We start from the raw sequence: 21,562 nt of genomic DNA on the forward strand, positions 1-21,562 counted from the left end.
GTACTGACAAGGGCTTCATACACATTCTAATTAAAGAAATTCCACATAAATGGCATATGGCTGAGGTCATTTATTCTAGGGATGGGGAACCTGTGGCCAGCATGGCCAATGGCCAGGGTTGATGGGAGTCATTACCCAATAACGTCCAGAGGGTCACAGGTTCCTTTTGACCCTTTTCAACTATGTCCTATGCACAGTAGACCCACTGAAATTAATGAACCTATATTTGTCATGGCTATTAACTTCAATGGGTCTACTTTGAACACCACCCATTTAGCCCTGCAGCCAGCCTTCCTTGTTAGGTAAGGCAACCTCATGTCTAGGTGGGGCATTTTTGGGGGGAAGGAGAGGTGCACAGCATGAGCCAATTCTCCTCACACACACTGATGGAGAGGACGTGAGGGCTGGGCAAGGAAACGGAAAGGCAGTGACCTTCCCCCTCACTCCTCCTCCATCCAGAAAGCGTGTCAGCTTACATGAATGATGTTCAATCGCTTGAACTGTCTCACCCTTTTTTGAGAGATCTCCAGAAATACCAGACTCAAAAGCTTGACTTTGCCTATAAATACAGTTCTCTTTCACCTGTGGTCTGTCCCTGTGTTCTGATTCTTCATTAAATGAATTTCTTTGATAATGACAGTGAGCTTCTGATGCTGCATTAGGTATCTCAGTTTTAGATTCTATCTGAAAAACAAACCTGTCCATATGACAAGTTTAGGGAAGGACAGAGAGAAAATAAATACTTTAGGGTGTGTTTGCTAACTCTCCTTTGAGAGTCCCTCCTTCTAGTCTTGTTCATGACCTTTAGCTTTTCCTTTCTGTTGGACAAACAAGGGAAAGCTTTTTAACTGGCTGCTGTATAAACAACTAACTATGCAGTTGGAAAGTAATTATGGAAAGCAAGTGGATTTTTTTTTTTTTACTGGTTGCTGGGTTGATTTTTCTGTCCACAAACCCTGAAAAGGTTATAGTCTCAGTTACAGCCTAGGTGGCCAGCCAGCCAACAAGATAGCTAACTGTAGCGTATACAGCTGTTTTTGCCATCAAGTACTCAAGAAAAACAAGAACAAATAGTCACTTTGGTTGTGAGTATAGTAAGTTCTTTAAAAGAGTAAAGGGTAGCCATTTTTTCAGATCACTTTATCTCTTTATTTCACCATTTAGCAATAAGGACCTAATCCTGCTCTATTCATTATAATAACTGCAGCATAAACAAACTCTTACTCCTAACTTCAGTCAAACAAACATGCTTCTTTATTGCTGGCTGGGTAGAGAACACAACTGAAAATGAAAAGTAGAGCAAAGGAAAGTCTAAGGGGTGGATTCTGTAACCCATAATACAAAGTTCTAATATTTAACTCTTCAACGGTCATGTTACTACACTGGGTGTTGTTTTTTTTCAAAAACACTTAAGTAATTTTAGAGTGATTGTGATCAAGAAAAATACACCTTCAGTTAGGGAAAATCTTGAGTGAGCAGACTTTGGGGGGCTTTTCCAAATAAGGCTTTTGTTGTGCACTCACCCTGCCTTTTTCACTGAATTTTTCAGAGGGTCCTATTCTTAAATGGCTCCTGTTCTTAAAACAATCTCAGTCTTTAAATGGAGGGTGTCATTGTCTGTCATGTCACAAATTTTAAAAGATGACAATTTCCCCCTAAAATTCAAGGGGGGGAAACCTTGTTTTAGGGTGGGATTCACCCCCCCCAGCTACAGGCCTGCACCCATTAAGTTTAAGATTTATTATTTATTTATATTTATTATCATTATTTTTACCCCGCCCTTTTTCCAAAACTGGAACTCACGGCGGCTTCCAGATAAAAGCACACATATAATTAAAAACATACAAAAGTCTAGATTAAAATCAAATTAAACAATTTACAGTATTAAAACCATTCATACATACAGTTAAAATAATTCAGACTCAGTTTAAAATAATACAGTTAGGCAACAGCAATGCAGCACCCTTCAAGACCTGTCCTTAACAGCTTTCAGTTCCAAAGGCTTGTTGAAATAAAAAAGTCTTTGCTTGCCGACGGAAGGACTGCAAGGAGGCGGCCATTCTTGCTTCCCTAGGAAGGTAGTTCCAAAGCCTCGGGGCAGCCACCGAAAAGGCCCTATCTCGCGTCCCCACTAGTCGTGCTTGTGAGGACGTAGGTATTGAGAGAAGGGCCTCTCCTGAGAATCTCAGGGCCCGGGCAGGCTCATATAGGGAGATACGGTCTGACAGATAGCCTGGACCTAAGTCATATAGGGCTTTATAGGTCATCACCAGCACTTTGAATTGTGTCCGGAAACAGAGTGGCAACCAGTGGAGCTTTTGTAACAGGGGATCGTATGGTCCCTGTAACCAGCCCCAGTTAACATTCTGGCTGCAGCACGTTGCACCAACTGAAGTTTCTGAACAGTCTTCAGAGGCAGCCCCACGTAGAGTGCGTTACAGTAATCTAAGTGGGATGTAACTAAGGCATTTGTCACCGTGGCCAGATCAGACGGCTCAAGGAACGGGCGCAGTTGGCGCACTAATCTTAATTGTGCAGCACTCCTGGCCACTGCAGAAACCTGGGCCTCCAAATTTAAAGCTGAGTCCAGGAGCACAGCCAAACTACGAACCTGCATCTTCAGGAGGAGTGTAACCCCATCCAGCACAGGCAGAATCCCTATTCCCTGATTTGCCTTTCGACTGACCAGGAGCACCTCTGTCTTGTCTGGATTAAGCTTCAATTTGTTCGCCCTCATCCAGTCCACCACTGATGACAGACCCCAGTTTAAAACCAAGACAGCTTCCTTGGAGTTAGGTGGAAAGGAGAAGTAGAGTTGGGTGTCATCAGCATACTGATGGCACCGAACCCCAAACCCCCGGACAACCTCTCCCAGCGGTTTCATGTAAATGTTAAATAACATGGGGGACAAAACTGAACCCTGAGGGACCCCACAGGCCAACGGCCAAGGAGTCGAACAGGAATCCCCCAGCACCACTTTCTGGGTTCGTCCCTCCAGGAAGGAACGGAGCCACTGTAAAACAGTGCCCCCAAGTCCCATCCCAGCAAAGCGGCCCAGAAGGATACCATGGTCGATGGTATCGAAAGCCGCTGAGAGGTCCAGCAGAACCAACAGGGACACACTCCCCCTGTCCAGTTCTCTGCGTAGGTCGTCCACCAAGGCAACCAAAGCCATCTCCGTCCCATAACCAGGCCTGAAACCAGACTGAAATGGATCTAGATACTCCATTTCATCCAGGAATCCCTGGAGCTGGGAGGCCACCACATGCTCTATTACCTTGCCCAAAAATGGGATATTGGACACAATTGCACAGAAGGGCACTTTCTTTAATTTTGGCTTCAATTGTTGCTGTAGAAGTGTAACCTGGCAATCTTTAGGAGAGAAGTAGGACCAAGAAGCAGGTTTGATAGAGGAAGCTAAATTGTACATACTGCATTGAACTAACCAGCCAATGTCTAGGTTGCAAACTTCAGCCCTATTAAAGAGTTTCTTAACAGATGATCATAGAACCCTACAATTAGCCACATCAAGGAACAAAGATTTTTCTTTAGCAAACAAGGATACATCCTTCCCGCCCCACTAAAAAAAACAACCTTCAACACCTCTATTATCATGGAAACTGAGGATTTCCTTCTGTCCAATTTTCAGATTTTTATGAAGCATTTTTTTCAAACACATCCACTCATTTCCTCCACTTGAAACGTAAGTCCATATTATGAAGAAAGCAGAATATACATCTCGTACCTGCCCAGATTCTGTACCATGCAGGCCTGAAAACTGGTATTATGTGGGCCAGGAAAGGCATGCTAAGGAACTATTACTATGTGTGCTACACAATTCTCTCTCCCTCTCTCTCCCTCTCTCCCTCTCTCCCCCTCTCCCCCTCTCCCTCTCTCTCCCTCTCAGGGCGTGAAGTGTACCTGCAAGATACAAGTATGATTAGACACCAGCAGGTATTCCAACAGCAGATGGAAATGTAATGGAATACTTTCAATCATCTTTGAGGAGACTGAGACCTTGAAATACAGAGCAGGTAGGATGAAATACTACAAAATATTTTGGGTCACTTAAATGCTAGGTTTGACTGCAGTGTTAAATTTATGTAACCACCACAATAGCCCAATTCACTCTTTTTATATATCTATATCTATATCTGGTATGCCAGACTCTTCTGTTGCTCAGCAGGAACTAGATAATAACATCTATTTTTGCAGAAAACAACATGGTTTTCGTCTGAGTGTTTAGTTTTTACTTCGCAGCTGAAGACTACAATTTATAAATGGCAACAAACATATGGAAAATTCTCTAAATGAAGGACTTTGTGGTGTGTTATCATTTAACCCCTATTTTTCATTTTCACTAGATTTATTGGCATTCACAGCTGCAACATTAAATGACTCTGAAAGCAGAGCAATTAATCCAGAATCCTATTTGTTTTAATCTAACACTGTCAACTGGTTTTAGGTTTCCAGTCAAGAGAAAAAAAATGTTTGTTAAGCTCCACAGCTCTAGTTAATGTCTAAAGAAAATCCTCAAGAAAAAGGTGTGAAGATGTTTTATAGATGGAACTGAGATTTATTAGGGTACCTAACTCTGATTCTGCAGATGCCTTCTGAATGACAATGAGATTATTAAAACTTTACAAAACATTAAAACATTACGTTAAAAATCTGACAAGGGTGGTTTTGAAATTAGACTACTTCTCTGTAATTGCTAATGGTGCATTACTGGTGATAAGACTTCAGGAAAATTTCTCAATAAAAACTTCTTCAAAGATTTTAAGATTTATTTATTTCACTACCCGTTGTAAATTCAAGTATAATAGTTTATAAACATCAGAATAATTGATCATGTTTATGTCAGTGATAGAAGATGTTCTCTTGCTGCGAACTTTAATTAATTTTCAGAGATTGTTAATTTTCTGTTTCATTATCATCTCCTTAGATTTGAAAGACAAACAATTTATAAACAAATAGCAAACTTTAGAGGGGAATGTATTTTTAAGCAGACAGAAATTTAGTTGCAAGAATACAACATAAAAAGTAGTCAGGGGGATGTTTGTTATTATTGTTATTTTCTGCTTTTAGATGTTGGATTATTACGGTTGCATCATTTATCTCTGTATGCTCATTGCATTACCTACCTGCACTAGATAGTAGTGACTTACCGGTACACAGCATATGAAAAATAAATAAAGTTTGTTGTTGTTTTTAAAAAAGTAGTACTATTTAATGGTTTGCTTTTTGTAGTTATTTATAATAAATATATTCCAAAGTTCTAACTAAAAAAGACACTTTAAAAAAAGGATATTAGTCCAAACATATTTCCAGGTAACGAATGAGTTTGGGCTTCATACAAACCAAATAATACCTTCAGTGCCCTTAAACATCAGCAGATGAAAAATATACACATCAGTATGTCCTTTGAAAGGGTGACCCATTCCATTAAGGTCAATATTCCAGGCCTTCTGTTTTCCCCAGCAAAAGGTAGCTTTAAGTAGCTACTTACCATGATGTACGACACCCTTCAACCCATGGATAATAGGCTCCAGTGCGGGATTGTCCCTCTGACTGACCTACATGTAAAAGATACATGATTGGTTAAATCTATTCTGGCATCAGACAGAAGAAGAGTCTCAATTTAATTTTTTAAAGGAGAAGAACAGGAAAGATGTTATCTAGGAAGCTGCTAAGTTCTTGTATTTAAAAGAGGTTCTCACACAAAAAAAGGCTGCTTAAGATTTATAACATAATAACATAGGTGAAGCAGGCTAAATCACAAGAAAGTCTCCAGAAGGCATTAACACATCAGAAAACATCATCATAACCCAGGAGGGGGAGGGGGGAAATGAATAGTTGATAGCTCTGCTCTTGCTTCGTTTACCACTTCAGATAAAAATGTCTTAGATAAATAAAGAAATATCAAGTTATCAAATAGTAGTCACTTTTCTCAGGCAAGAGGCTTAAAGGCATAAAATAGAGAGTTAATGGAGTTATGCTGAATTACAATGGGGTGGACCTAGCCCTTAATAATGGTCACTAACAGGCAAAAAACCCTTGCGGTTTAAGAATGTACCTATAGCCAACAGATATTTCTATCAAACTTTAAAACGCAGGGCAGTTATAGTGAATGCACCAGGGGAGCAATAGACCTGACCTCACTGAGATATTGTACTGCCCTACACATTTGTCAAAATGCAAACACAACTTGGGCTGGTCTTTCACAGTCCAATCTACTTCCTGTGTAGCTTGGAAGAATTTGGTAACATGGGCCTCTGAGCATATGGTGAGTAGTGGCAACACCTGCAATCAGCCAAATAATGGAAATAAGATATGTGCTGTGCTGGTCTTGCTTGATGACGGAAGGAAGCAACAATATTAATTCAGTTAATATAGTTCAGATAGTCACTTGAAATATGTTTGATTTACTTTGCAATTTTAGTGAAGTTTCCTACAGAAAATTATTTTATTTTGCTTCTGTTTCTGTGGAGGTACATCTTACCAAATTCTTTCAAGCTACACAGCAAGTGGATTGGACTGTGAAAGACCAACCCAAATTGTGTTTGTTTTTTGACAAATTTGTAGTGCAGTACAGTATCTCAGAGAGGAGTTCAGGTCTCCTGCTCCCCTGCCCAATTTCCCTGCTTTTTAAAGTTTGATAGAAATATTTGTTGGCTATAGGTATATTCTTAAACCGCAAGGGGTTTTGCCTATTAGTGAATTTCTCTGCTTTTAAATCAGGGAGATAAGAAATGGGATCCTGTGCAAGTTTGCTGATAATGGATGGATTATTTGCATGCTTATTGAGTTCAGTGGGATTTACTCCCCTGCAATCATGCTTAGGATAGGTGAAACTGACCATGGGGAGGAAGGTCTGGAGTGGGCAGGGGAGGAGGAAGAAACAGGGGAGGAGAGGAAGGAGGGGGGACAGAGGAGGAAGAGGAGAGGAGAGGCAAAAGGCAGGTCTGATCATCTGCATGCTTATTGAGTTCAGTGGGATGCAATCATGGCTAGGATAGGTAAAATTTACCATGGGGGAGGAGGAGGGGGAGCAGAAAAGGGGAGAGGGAAGGAGGGAATTGGAAGGGGAGGGGGAGGGGTGAAGGAAGGAGGAGGGAAGGGGCAAAAGGGAGGTGATGGGAGGGAGGAGGAGGGGAGGGCAGGTTTGACCATTGCATGCTTATTGAGGTCAATGGGATTTACTCCTGTGCAATCATGCTTAGGATAGGTAAAACTGTCTATGGGGAGGAAGAGGGGGAAGGGGATGGGGTAAGGGAGGGGTGAATGAAGGGGGAGGGAAGGGGCAAGAGGGAGGGGAGAGGAGGAGGGGAGGGCAGGTTTGATCATTTGCTTGCTTTTTGAGTTCAATTGGATTTACTCCTGTACAATCATGCTTAGGATAGGTGAAACTGACCTGGGGCAGGGGCGAGGGGGAGGAGATTGGGTGGAGGGTGGGCACTGGGCAGAGGATAAGCCCCTTTCCTTTCCAAAAGGGAAACACTGTGAACAGTATAATTGCTTTTCAGGGTTTCCCCCACCTTTTTATTCTATAGCAGGCACATGTAGTCTCCCACCCAAATTTAAACCAGAGCTGTCCCTGGCCACATCCACAGCACACCTTTATTTTACTTTAGAGTCATGGATTTTCCCAAAGAATCTTGGGAAGTATAGTTAGTGAAAGGTGCTGAGAGTTGCTAGGAGATGCCCTGTTCCAGTCACAGAGCTTCAATCAGAGCAGCTGACTGTTAAACCACTCTGGCCACTGGAGCTCTGTCAGGGGAATAGGGGTTCCCTCTTAGCATCCTTCATAAAATACACTTCCCAGGATTCTCTCGGGGAAGCCATGACTGTCTAAAGTGAGATGAAGGTCTGGTGTGGGCCCTGATTGGGCAAGCCCAGCAGCTGCGAGTCTGGCTGTTAGAACACTGACAGTTGGTTCTTACTGAGCATGCCCAATATTATCACTGAGTTCAAGCCAAAATTTATTAATTTAATTAAATATCAGCTAGGCATTTTTTTAACTTTTAAACTGCAGAAGATGAAAGTCAGAGTATGGGGCAAGGTCAGTAATAGGATTACATGTACTCTGTGAACATGGGTGATTTTTAATTAATTTCAACAAATTATTAGAACTCTGACAGAAAAAAGTCCAAAGGGGGTCTGGTTTTCTCTCTCTCTTTTTACACTTTGAACTCTCAATTCTCTCTGACTGTTTTGTGTATCGCCGTGAAAATTTAGAGGCTTGTTAAGCAAGCATTTCTGAGTTCAGAACTATAAGTTCTATAACCTCTGTAAACGTTTGCTTTGAAAAGAGCTTATGGGAAGGATCAGAATGGCATGGGGGGTATTTTCAATTTAACATTGAGGAATGCAAAAAATCCATGCTGACTATAGTATACAGCCATTCTTGTGACTGAATAATACTGACTTTAAAAAAATATTCAGAGTAGTTAATGTGAAAATGGTGTGGAACAGACTTATGAATAAACACATGTGGAACTGATATACACTGATCTATCCATCTCTAGTTCTGGGATAGCTAGTGTGGAGGGGATAGCTAGGATTTTTCTGTTCAATAAAGTATACATTAAAAAACTATTATAATACAAAGCTTTTTTCTCAATTCATTACTTGTTTCAGAGTCACTCATCACTACGAGGCGCCAACTGTATATTTGGCATACAAAGTATCTGTTACACACAGAAAGAACATTCGTACACTGAGCATTATTCCTCGTGTTCAAGAGTAGAATCAAACAGTCTAGCCCTCCACTAGAGCACACCTTTAGCTTTTAAAAAGTGAAAAAGGAGGTCTGCAGGAAAGAGGTAGAACATTTGTACGTATCATTTATAATTGAACAATGGCTGTAATCCTTCTTGATGGAAACAAATAAGGAACTACCCCACTCAGCACAGCGAAAAAATAAACATAGCCTTGAAATATCAAAGTACCATTATGCTATTTCCATTGCTAGTAAGACTTTCTCACCTTAGTGTAAATGGTACAAAAGTAAATCAAACCAGTAAAATCTCTTTATCACTTCCCCTGTGCCATGACTGTCTGCTTCCCAATGAACATACTGTCCTAGGCAAAGTGAATGGCTAGCGTTTAATGTGCTGAATACAAACAGCATGCAATTTACAACTCACAATTTAAGTACCTTATTATAAGCTTAACTGGCCACATTATTATACACTGTAGCAGAGGACACAATGCACAATTTTTAGAGAGATTTTTTGGGGATCTCAAAAGGTAGAGTAAGATTACTGCAGTGTTGATATGGATCGCAGCACATAGTATACTTGGTTTTCATTTGAGGCACTACAATCTCATGGGGGGGGAGGAGAATAGCCCGAATTCAGGGGCTACTCTGGGCATTTTTCGCTCAAGTGCTAAAAATGCCATAGTTTAAAAATAACACATTCATTGAAAACAAATACAGAAAAGCTTCCTGAAAAGGCCAGATTTTTAACTGCTGATGAAAAGCCATCAATTAGTGGGCCTGATGCTGATAAGACATTCAACAGTGTGAGTGCCATAACGGAGAAAGCCTGTAGTCCTTGCCTTTGTGAAAGATGGCAAATACAGCAAGGCCTCCTCTACAGATTTAAAGGCATAGGGAGGTACAACCAAACCTTCTGGCTCTGGCAAGAAGCACTGGTCGTGACTCTACCAAAACATGGTGTTCTACCAAGTAATATAACACTAAAAGAGCATGTGCTGTCATTTGAAATTGGAGGGGGAGAAATAAGAGTTACATATGAGCTATTTCTTCCAATAACTCAGTTTTGGAAAAGGAAACAATCTTCCAAAGCTGCAAAACAGATCTTGAGTTGCTTCCTGTGCCAGCTGGAAGAGGAGTCAGCTGTGAGTTACTGAGGATGCATGGGGCTCAGAAAACAAAGCAGATCTCTTGCTTTGGATTAAATCCACCAGCAGTCTGGAAACTGGGAGACTGAAGACAGAGAGGAAGAGAAGGGGGCAGGAAGAAAGAGATGATTCCTCAGCCTTTCTAGAAATGAAATGATGCACCAAAATCAGGCTTCCTTTTCCTCCATTTGTGAAAAGTTCTTCAAGGAAAGGGGAAAAGGCTGTAGCTTCCAGACACTGTCAGAAAAGAAACTCCAGAACTGCAAAAGAGCCTTCAGAGATGGTGCTAGCACATTGGCAATCTAGACACTGACAATGACAAAAGGGCCATTATAATCTTCAAGAGTGCTCCCCTGCTATCTCATCCATTATCAAGGTTCAAGAGAACTTCCATGCACAGAGAAGGCTCCTTGCTGCTGAAGTTCCTTCTGTAATCATTATTTGGATGTACTCTCCTTATTAGTATTTTGTGTTACTGTTTACTGGGAAACAATAAAAATTGATCGGTGAATTGTATGAGAGGAGGCAAGAGGGATACAATGGAGGGATCAGGGCTAGTGAGCATGGACCTATTCTCCCCGTCACACCACTGGAATCATGTGAAGCTGAACTAGGGTTTTCACCCAGAGACTCTGGATTTTTGGGGTCCTCTTTGGGTCTCTGAGTGAATCAACCCAATCTCTGGACTCTCAGCTTTTTTTAAAAAAAAATTAAGTTCCTAGGTGGTCTGATTCAATTGGTATACACCAAAACATCAGCTCTCCCCCCCTCAACTTCTGTTAAATGAAATTGTAGCCGGCTGCTCTAACTCCACCCTTTCAGGTTTGTAGCCAATAAGTGACGTCAGGGTTATGACTGACAAGGGATTTGTTGACCTCTCGGCAATAGCTAGAACCCATTGCAAGTTCACAAAACTGTTGCCCTTTCCTGCTTGTTTGAAAATCTCATAAATTTTCAGCAGTAGCAAAAATCCCTTTCTCTGTGTGTGCAGGAGAGGTAGAACAAAGTTCACAGTAGGATCGTGATAGGCATGCACAACAAACAATTTCAGTTATGATTATAATAAATTACATGCAGGGTTTTAAAATTATTTGCAAAAGTAGCATATTATACATTCTATCTTTCAAATAATTTTTGAACAGAAATTTTTAAAAAGTGTACTTGCAGTTTATGATGCCATTACCATGTGTTATACTTTTCTAATTATGAGGAGCCAAGCAAGTTTAAATTTTCCTGGGCTGTTGAAGAGGGCAGGTTATTTGTCTAATTCATAGCCTGTTTTGAAAACCTTCCCAATATGAAGCTTTAATCCTATACTCTCTTTTCTGGGAGTAAAGATGCAATGCTAGCCCCATATACCTGGGAGTAAATCCCATTGAATTCAATAGGACTTGATTTTGAGTAGACATGGTTAGGATTGTGCAGTAAATCAACAGGACTTTTAAGTGAACATAGCAAAGAATTGTGTTGTAAATCTTTCTCCTTCCAATCCTTATATATATATATATATATATAAAGCAATTAAGAAGGGCTTACTTAGGTGTCACTCATTTTGTTTGGTAGGAAACTAATACAGATTTTTTTAAAAAATGTTCTGCAATGACTAACTGGTATTGAAAGTAAACTATTATATGAGGTGTATGTATTTTTACATCTCCAGTGTGTGTGTGTGTGTGTGTGTGTGTGTGTGTGTGTGTGTGTGTGTATAGACTCTTTCCAACAATCATGTGAGGTACAGTTGGAAACCAACAAGAAATAAATCCATGTACAATCCATAAAAACAAGTATAAAACAGCTGCAAAACAGCTTAAAGTGGCATGGTTCTGAATTTTGGGTCGGGTGAATGAAGTTCCTTATCACTTGAGGTTGCAGTTCTGTGCACGCTTCCGTGTTCAAGTAAGCCCCACTGAATACATTGGGACTTGCTTCTGAGTAAACAAACATATGGTTGCACTACAAATATTTTTACAGGTTGTGCAAATAATAAACATCTTTGACAATCATGTTTATATAAATAATTCTTCATACTATGTTCCAATAAGTATGATTTCACACTACAGTTGTACATGATTATTTCCTCTACATTTTAAGTGTGCCCTTCTTCCTTTGGGTGGTTATGGTCCCCCTTGGTTGTTTTCACCATGAGGGGCAGATTAGGATGAGAGATGGTGGGTAGCCCATGGTCACCAGGTAAACCTTGTAGCTTATTTCCATTTTAAAAAATTAATTAAAATGATTTACATGCAGGCAACGTTTATGAAGTATATCCACAAAATACATTTAAAGTATATCCAACTCACATTTAAAGCACATGACTTCCCCCAAAGAATCCTGGGAAGTGTCATTTTCCCTGCACAGTTATAGTTCCCACCATCCTTAACAAACTACAGTTCCCATGATTCTGTGGTGGGATTCGTGTTGAATGTGCTTTAAATGAATGGTGTGGATCTGTCCTAGGTATGCTCTGCATTCATTAGTTAACTAAAAAGAACAATTTTAAAAGATCTTTTTTAAACAGGGGAAGGACTCTAACTCAGTGGTAGGGCATATGCTTTGCATGCAAAGGTCCAAAATTCAAGTCCATGTCATCAGCACTGAGATAGATGGTACCAAATGCCCTGAATTGGTATAAGGCAGATTGCTTTGTGCCTAAAAGAAGAAAGAGACCCAAGGGCCACAGTTACTCAGAAATGTATTTGTGTATTTTATTTACAACATTTACATACTGCTTTATTGTAAAAAAAACCTCAAAGTGGTTTACAGAAGGAATTAAAACAATAAAATTATTGGCAAAAACAGTTAAAGACAGGTATTTAAAAATATTCAAAATAATAAAACTGAGTTAAAAACAGATGAAAAACATAACACCTTCTACATGACTGCGTAGGCTTGCCTAAACAAACATGTTTCTAGCAGGCAGCAAAAGGAGTACAATGAAGAGTTCCAAAGTATAGGTCCTGCCACACTAAAGGATTGATTGCTTAGATGAGCAGAACAAGTACTATGTGGAGCCTGTAACATGGAAAGCACACTTTGAACTTGGCCTGGTAGCAAATCGGCAACCAGTACTGATTTCAGAGCAGAGGTATTATGTTCTGACAGAGTCTCACTCATGTCAGCAATTGTGCTACAGGATTCTGCACTAACTGCAGCCCCCGGGTCAGGTTGCGTTACATGGGAATTTTTGTGACCTTGGCTTTTTTTAGCTTCTGTGAACTTCCTGGCTTCTGTGACTTTGGCCTTGCCACAATTTTTTTAGTTTTGGTTTAGGAATCCTGACTGGTTGTGGGATGCTGAGTTTTCTGCCTTACTCATAGGAATCTTGTGGTGATTGGTATGGTATTGCATTTAGGAAATAATCACTGTCTTTTCTTTTTCTATTTGCATTTCATTTACCTTTAACCTCACTCCCTTTCATCCATAGAAGCAACAATAGTGGTTCCATGTGGTCAGCTCAACCCCCTTAAACCCACTGATGATGCCCAATAGTGGTAAAAGAGAATTCATGTACTGAGAAGTGTGGCTGCAATTGCTGTTGTTCCCAAGCTACTGCCTACGAAGGTAGCCAAACCATGTGTGTTTTCTCTCTGTCAGTTATTACTCACTGCAATTGGGTTGGCTGTCAAACCCACTGATGACGCACCTTGTTGGTTGCATGATGGTTTGTTTCTTGCCCAATAGTAGCAAAAGAGTATTCACATACTGGGAAAGGTGGCTGCAATTGCTGTTGTTCCCAAGCTACTGCCTATGAAGGTAGCCAAACCATGTGTGTTTTCTCTCTGTCAGTTATTACTCACTGGAATTGGGTTGGCTGTCAAAGTGAGTTTATAGCAGCCCACAAGGTAGGCAGAAAAGGGTAGAGAATCTTCTTAACTCTTACTCATTTCTCAAACCTCTTTCTGAAGTGAAGGGTCAAGTCTGTAAAGAAGTTTGGAGCAGCCACATTAAAAGGCAGGGGCAGGACATTCCAGATAGGGGATTGCCAACCCAGCTTGGATATGGATATATCTGCAGAGGATCCCTAGTCAAGCCTTACCAACAGCACAGTCCTAACCATATCTACTCAGACATAAGTCCTATTGAGTTCTTTGGGGCTTAGTCCCTTAGTTAGTAAGCTTAAAATTGCAGCCCCTTAGGGGCATCCATCTGTACTCCTGAGTGCTCCTATCTAACATTTCCACAATACTAGGCTCCCTTCTTCCTACAATGGCCTTCTGGTTACTGGCCTCTCCCGAGGGCACTTAAACTCTTCTTGTCAGAAGCAAGTAGGCTAGATTAAATGTTCCCTTACCCAGGCTCTCTAAGCAGATGAGAAGGAATGATTCCATAACTTCAGCTGGACCTGTGAACACCCTCTTTTAGCTAAGATTTCTATCTTAATTTCCAATCAGAGAAATGATTTTGTTTGAGTGGTATGCTCTAGGCAACTGTGATTGATGATTAATGTATCATGCTTAATGACATCACTAGGGCCCGCTTAATGACATCACTAGGGCCCACCCCTGAAATCTCACGGTTTGGGATGCTTCTGACCTGGCAGTCCTAAGCTGAACACACAGAAGGGCTACAGTGGCTGAAAAGAGATAATCATTTTTGAAGTAGTGCCTGCATTATAACTTCATTGGGAGTCAGTGTGCGTAGGCTTTGAGAACTACATTCAATCCCCACTTCCCAACTATGTCCCCACCCAGCTATCCATCGTTGTGGGAACTGCTCAGTTCACAGCATGGCTAAAGACTGTGACAAACCCAGCTCTTCGCCAGTTGGACATGAAATACATACTTCTGTCCCATTCGCACCCAGAAGATTCTGGCTGCTTTCAGAGAGTAATAAATCTGAAGCAATTGCTTTCAAGCTCATTAAACGGGCTTTGGTACAGTATTACAAACCATTTCAAAAGAGGCAACTAATATACCGTCACCTAGTTTATAGAAATCTGAAATGGTGTGCATTTTGTACCAGAAAATGAATGGCTACAATTCTATAATGCTTTTACTTAAGCCTTTCCTCTCAGTTGTGAATTATAATTTACTCCCTATGCAACATTTGGCCCTTGACTTGGAAACTGATAATCTTCAATCTTTGAAGTCTTACCCATCTGCTAAGTATAACAGCCAATATAACTAGCATGCCAGAAACTGGATGAAGCCAACTGCTTCTGCAGTATCACAGCACTAATACTCAGTGACTATCCTTGGAGAACCCTGGACTTACTTGATATTTTCCTACGGTAGCAATCTAAATCATACCCAAGATATTTGTTTGCTTGTTCATTTAAGTCTGCATTTCACTTTTCCCTTCAAGGAGTTCAGAGCTGTGATTTACCACTGGCTTAATAGATATCTGAAGCCACATCTTAGAGTTGCGACCACGCCAAAGACTCTAGACCCTGTGCCACATACAGGGGTATGTGTTCCAAGAGTTTTCCTCTGGTGGTGTCCTGCTCAGAGTACGAGACACGAGACGGAGGTGAGACTGGAATTAATTCTTGTTTTATTAGAGTAATGGTTACATCAAAAGCAGTGCGCTTCATAGACTTAACTATGCTAACTCACTACTGTCCCTAACTAAGCTACCTAGGCATACTCTGCAGCGTGTGAAGAAAGTTGACTCAGCATCCCAATCACAGGGGCGCCACCTTAAGTAGGGAAGGTCTTCACTTATAATCTCTGACTCCTCCAAAGTTCCATCTTCTGGCTGACCCGTTTCTCATGGCGTCTTGCGCAGGGCAGGGGGGGTGAGCCTCCGCTGGCTCATCGGACAGTACAGGCTCGATAGGTGCCGGCTTGGCTTCAGAAGGCGGGGAAGTGTTTGAAGTGCCAGACGGGGAGTCCCAGGGGGGTGGAGTTGGGGCATCTGTAGGTGGAGCAAGGTCTGGTTTGGCAGGAGGACTGTCCATGGGAACCGGCAGACAATCGACTGCACCCCCTCCCTCATTGTCCTCGAAAACCTCATCTACCTCTGATTCCTCTCCCTGCTCTATCTGGGGAAGCTGGGACTTGACCGACTCCCCTCCCTGATCCTCCTGGGAGAGCTGGGGCTCAACAGGTGGTGAAAAAGTTCTGCAAGGCTAGAGCAGCAGTCACGTCATATTCTACTTTCTTAGGCTGCTTTCAGACAGCAGTTTATTCCATTTTCCTGATGTTTCCTTACATGGTAATTTCTGCATTTTATTTAATCTTTCACATAATGTAAAATCCACTTCTGGAAATCTAGTGCAATATAGTGGACGTTTTGCACTCATTTCCATGTTATTTGCTTCCAGAAAAAATCCGTTTGCAAGCCCACTAACCCAGAAAATCATGGGAGTAAAGTGACAAAATCTGGGGCAGTATACTGGCATACAGTTCTTTCCTGCCATTTTCATGGGTGAACAGAAGTGTGCATGTGTAGAAAGGGTGGAGGAGGAGTGACATGTCCAGTGATATTCATGGTTGTGTCACCCCACAACCACTGGTATATTGGCCAAAATGTTGCAGTTCCATAATGCAACAGGTATTACAGTGTGAAAGGAGCATTAGAAATTGGGACAGAACTACCAATATAATCAGTAAAACTAGTGCAATAAACCTCATGTCTGAATGCAGCCTGAGACTGTCCAGACTAGTTGGTGCAAAACAAGCGCAATTTATTTACAGGTACTTATTTGTTTATAGCAGGGGTGGGGAACCTCAGGCCTGGGGGCTCAATGGGACCCTCCAGGCTTCTTCCTCTGGCCATCAGTACTTTACCTAGGCCATACCCCTCACCTGCCCTGCTCTGCACCCTTCTCAAGAGCTGTTGCCTGTGTTGAATGCATCCTTGAATTGCTCTTTGCCTTCCTGGATGGAGGATGTAGAGATGTGAGTATGGGTAGAAACCTCTGGATTTTGCATGGGTGGAATGTAGCTTACTCCACCCTCTTCATGCCTATGCCATGCCCACCATTAGCATGCAATCCCTGGAAGACTGGGCCAGGAAGGAATGTAGTCCTTGGGCCAAAAAGGTGCCTCACCCCCTGATTTATAGGTATTTTTATACCTCCCTTCAATCATATTCCCAAGGTGATTTATATGAATAAATGTAATGTATGTCAAATGTAAATAACAGCAAAGTATCATAAACTAAAAGAGCACAATGATCAGAAAAAGAAGCATTAAAAAAAGTTGTACCTAAAAAACCTTGGAGGTGGGGCAAGAGGCCTTCGTCTGGTGCCAAAAGAAAAGGCACTAAGGCAGTTGTCAGGTGAATCTCACTCAGGAGAAAGTTCCACAAGAAAATGGTTGCCCTCATCTGGAGCAAAGCCAATGTAAAGCACATCTGACCAACCTCCACATGTAATGTATCAGCAGCTCAAGATCACTTCTCACTTCTCCTCCCGGATCCATCAACACAAAATTGAAGTACTTGTCTACAGTTTATATGACCACGAGTGGTTAAGGCTTAATAAAGATTAGCTTATCAACAGCAAACAGAATGGTTGTAAAAGGGAACAGATTCACACGCGCACACACACTATCAAACAGAAGTGATTTACTCCAATGCTAATGTCAGTAGTAAAGTATTTTACTAGTATTTTTCACACTGCTAATTCAGTTAGGTCAAAACCATGGGTATTCCATACACTCCAATGTTTTTCCAAAGAAAACCGGGTACTATTTTGGAATATAAATTTTCTAGAACACTAGCTGCCCTGAAAACATGTGATCAGCAGATCAAAATGAACCTCAACTGAGATTTCACAGAAATGGTGGTGGGATGTGCACTATATAATGCCTTTCAGCACAATCTGAACCATGGCTCTATCTGCACTATACATTTAAAGCAGTATCATAACACTTTAAGTTGTCCAGGCTTCCCCCAAGGAATCCTGGGAATTGTAGTTTGTTAAGGGTGCTGATTGTTGTTAGGAGACACCTATTCCCTCACAAAGCTACAATTCTCAGAGTAGTTTACCAGTCAATCCCTCTTCCCAGGGACCTCTGAGAATTGTATCTCTATGAGGGGAATATGGGTCCTCTCTAACAACTCTCAGCATCCTTTACCACCTTCTAGGATTCTTTGGGGAAAGCCATGACTGTTTAAAGTGGTATAATATTGCATACATTGTATGCAATATTTGTATAGTGCAAATGGGGCCCATGTCTACTCAGAAGTAAGCCTTACTGAATTCAGTGGGGCTTACACCCACTTAAGTGGAGGTTTGGATTACAGCCTGAGAAAGTTCATGTGCATTTCACATGTGTGTGCACTACATACAAGATACATCCACTCACCACTCAGAGGTATAACTTCTAGAGATCCTGGGAAAAGTTAAAATCTGAGGAATGGCAACTCACACTCATAACTATTAATATCAGGCAGACACCTTTGTTGTACTTTTTTGATGTCTTAAAACAAGGTTTTGTTTAAGTAAGCCTTCCCAGATATGTGATTTTATTATGTATACTTGTCCTTAAACTCTGCTGACTTTATTGGTATTTTCTTATACACATTTTATACTCATTTATGTAAACAACCTATAGATTTTTTTTTATTAAGCTGTCTACAATTTTTTCTAACTTAATTTTTTTTTGGAAATGTCATTGGCCTTCCGGCAAAATAGGTACAAAATAGGAACAGTAATTTAACAGGGACCGGTACCAGAAAAGCAGGGCATATTCTCTGCTAACTACTATAGAGTAACCGCTCTCAAACTATTTTTTTTCATAGACCACTTGAAAATTACTGGAGGTCTCAGCAGACCACTTAATAAACTTTGTTGGTGTACTACAATTCAAAGCATGTGCATGACTCATATTTTAATAGCCTTTTCTGCCTTTCTAATGTAATGGATATGGATTAAATACAAGGAAAAATAAAACAGGTCATTTTTTCCTGTCAACAATGGTATCATCACCTAAGCCAGCATCACATTATGAAAATCAGGGCCTTGTTAGCCTGTTTGATAATCCAGCCCTGGTCAATATGGCCTCATTTTCTGCCGTCAGAAAAAAATGGTCAAAGTGCAGGTCCAAGTACAGATATTCTTGATTGTTCTACAACCTTTCCATGGGTCACCTGAATGCAACTTGTGGACCAGGATTTGAGAGTTTGTTATAATAGCCTTCCCCAACCTGGTGTCCTCCAGATGGTTTGGACTATAACTTCCATCCCCTCAGCCAGCACAGCTCAAGAGCAAGCAATGGATACAACAACTAAACAGTTATGCTTATTTTGAAGAAAGATGGAGAAGTCGGGGGTGAGAAAAAGGCAGAATTGGACTTTGAACCACAGTTTGCTTCACAAATACAGCCAACATCTTTGCTTTAAAAAAAACAACATACTGAGCTGAGTTAACCCAATCCTACAGTTACAGGTTCAGGGCCTCAAAAACAGATGCCACAGGGCAGTAAAAAATTGGGATTCTTAAGCTCTGTCAGCTATTCGGCATTAACAATCCTGTCCTAAGCAAAGAATATAATCAAAGCTGAGAGAAAGACTGAGAAGTCTCATGCTTCTATAGCTCCATAAGAATTTTCATTCAGATGCCCTCACTGTTTTATGGACTGCCTCTGTGTTTGCAAAGGTAGGAGAAAAACCTAATGGGTCTTCCAATGATTATGTTAAATAGAATAATGGGCATGCATCGATCCTTCTAGCTAATTCCACTTCAAATAATGCATCATCCTGAGTGAGAGCTTTTGCAGTGATGTATTAACTTAATTCACCGTCACAGCATTAGGAAAAGTATTTAATGTGAGATATTAACTAGCAATGCCAAAGAGAAGGTTGCAATTATTTTGCAGGTTATGCTAAAATGGTTTTAAAAGCCACTGAGCTCATTTAATATAATTTAGAGAGGCCTTATACACATCACATTCTCTGACACCCCTCAAGCATGTGTGGAATGAATCACAGTATTTCACAGCTTCACACAGAATATAATCAGAAGAACATTCCACTGTGGCAGGTGGTCACTCCCCCTTCTCCTCAGAATCAGAGCCAAAATGCACAATCAGAGCATCAGATGGTGCCGCTTTTGCTGATCTGAGTTTAGGTGAGGGTTCATATATTCAGATGATCCCTCTTCTTCTTCTTTAATTAAACCTCCTACCCCAAAATTTAACATAGGTGAGCTTCAGCCCTGCGCACTCCCTGCTCCCCTTCTGGTGTGGCCATGAGTTCAGAAGTTTTCACTTCCATTTTTGATTAACTACAGTTTAGAGTTACGTTCAAACCCTAAACTTAAACTTAAACTTAAGTATAGTTTATTTAAACAAGCCAGTTTCACAAATCCATGTTTGAAGTTGGCTTGTTTCATTACACCATGGTTAATGGTTTATCTGCACTTTTTGGGGGATTGGACATAATGCTAAACAGTGAAAGCTTCCAGTATATCCTCTTCATGGCTGCACCAGAGAAGAAGAGAGGAAGGGAGAGTGATTGAGCCTTAGCTAGGTCTTTCCTCATCATGATAAACCATAGTTTTCTTATGATGTTCAAATGCAGCCAGAGTAAACAGCATGAAAGTATTGGACAGTCATTTTGTACACTGAGGCACATGGTTTTAAATGCCAGATGGTTAAAAAAAACTTACTTTTGAGGCAGCCAAGGGTGTTTGTAAGTATCCATTCTTTCATCACGCAAAGCATCTCTCCAGTGGTCTGCACTCTGCAGCCTCCTCAGGTGCCTGCTTTCAGAGCCCAAGGGGAGGTATCTCCTCCCATGGGGCTTTATCAGATCATGAAATACAGGTAGCCAGGGAGACTGCAGGGTGCTGTAGATATGTTTACCAGAGAGAAAAGCCATGTGTTTCACTCTCAGCCCCTTTCAACAATAAGGTAAGCTCAAAACCCCATGTGCATAGAATTTCTAAACAAATTCTTAAGTGCCCTGAAAATGAGGAGAAAAAAAACTTTTGTAAAACTGGGGAGCATATTTTGGCACAGCACTAGATGTAACTGAGAACTGTGATAACTGAAAATTGTGATTGGATATAAACTGGATGCAAAAGCCCTGGAAGGGAGAATGCACAAGTCCTAGACTTGATGCGGCTCATTCAGATAGTGGGAAAACATGGTTTCTGGCTTTTTCCTCTGGTTTATTGGCTGATATTAAGCCAGAGTTTCCTGGTTTAGACGCAACACTGAAGTTAATATAGTCTAGGATCTTTCTACCAAAGCCAGCATTCAGTACCAGCTCCAGATTTTGGAAGGCCATTGGGCAAGATCGACTATGAGCCCTTCTCCCTCAGTGAATCTAACTCCTTATCATCATTATCACCAACTGCACCTGCTTTTCCTATCTCATCACTGCTACCACCTGCTTCTTTGCAGGCAGTGGCATCTACTGTTCCTCATCATCATCACCACCATTGTCCAGGCCAAAGCCTGTAAGTGGGCCCCTTGCTAGGCTGTGGGCCCTCAACATATGCCCAGCCATGCTGCCTTTTGATCCCATTCCTGTCAGCATGGGATGGATAAGAGACCAGGAGCACTTGGACGCAATGCTGGTTCATGACCTCACAAACCATAGTTTATGATTGCTTAAAGTCATTTGAATTGGGGCACTGAAACACCACAGAGGTTGAATGATCAATCCCAGCAAGATTTGATTGATAGAATGTGTTCCTCGCAGCTAAAGAGAAAGAGGGAGGGAGGGAGAAAGCTGAAAGTTTATTGAGAGCAATTCCGGTGTTCTGTGCTTGCTTGCTTTCCTTTGAAAAAATAAT

The 21,562-nt window shown here is 41.1% G+C and overlaps 1 protein-coding gene across 3 annotated transcripts in view; it reads right to left on the bottom strand.

The window, feature by feature from the left end:
* PTPRG (protein tyrosine phosphatase receptor type G) overlaps positions 1–21,562 on the bottom strand; it is an 828,925-nt gene that overhangs the window by 210,512 nt on the left and 596,851 nt on the right. For all 3 annotated transcript variants that reach the window (XM_061618739.1, XM_061618737.1, XM_061618738.1), the window contains exon 6: positions 5,510–5,576. In XM_061618739.1, coding sequence (XP_061474723.1) covers positions 5,510–5,576 — 67 coding nt within the window. The remainder of the gene's footprint in view (positions 1–5,509; positions 5,577–21,562) is intronic.

This window comes from Rhineura floridana, chromosome 3 (assembly GCF_030035675.1).
Source record: "Rhineura floridana isolate rRhiFlo1 chromosome 3, rRhiFlo1.hap2, whole genome shotgun sequence".
Classification (NCBI taxonomy): domain Eukaryota; kingdom Metazoa; phylum Chordata; class Lepidosauria; order Squamata; family Rhineuridae; genus Rhineura; species Rhineura floridana.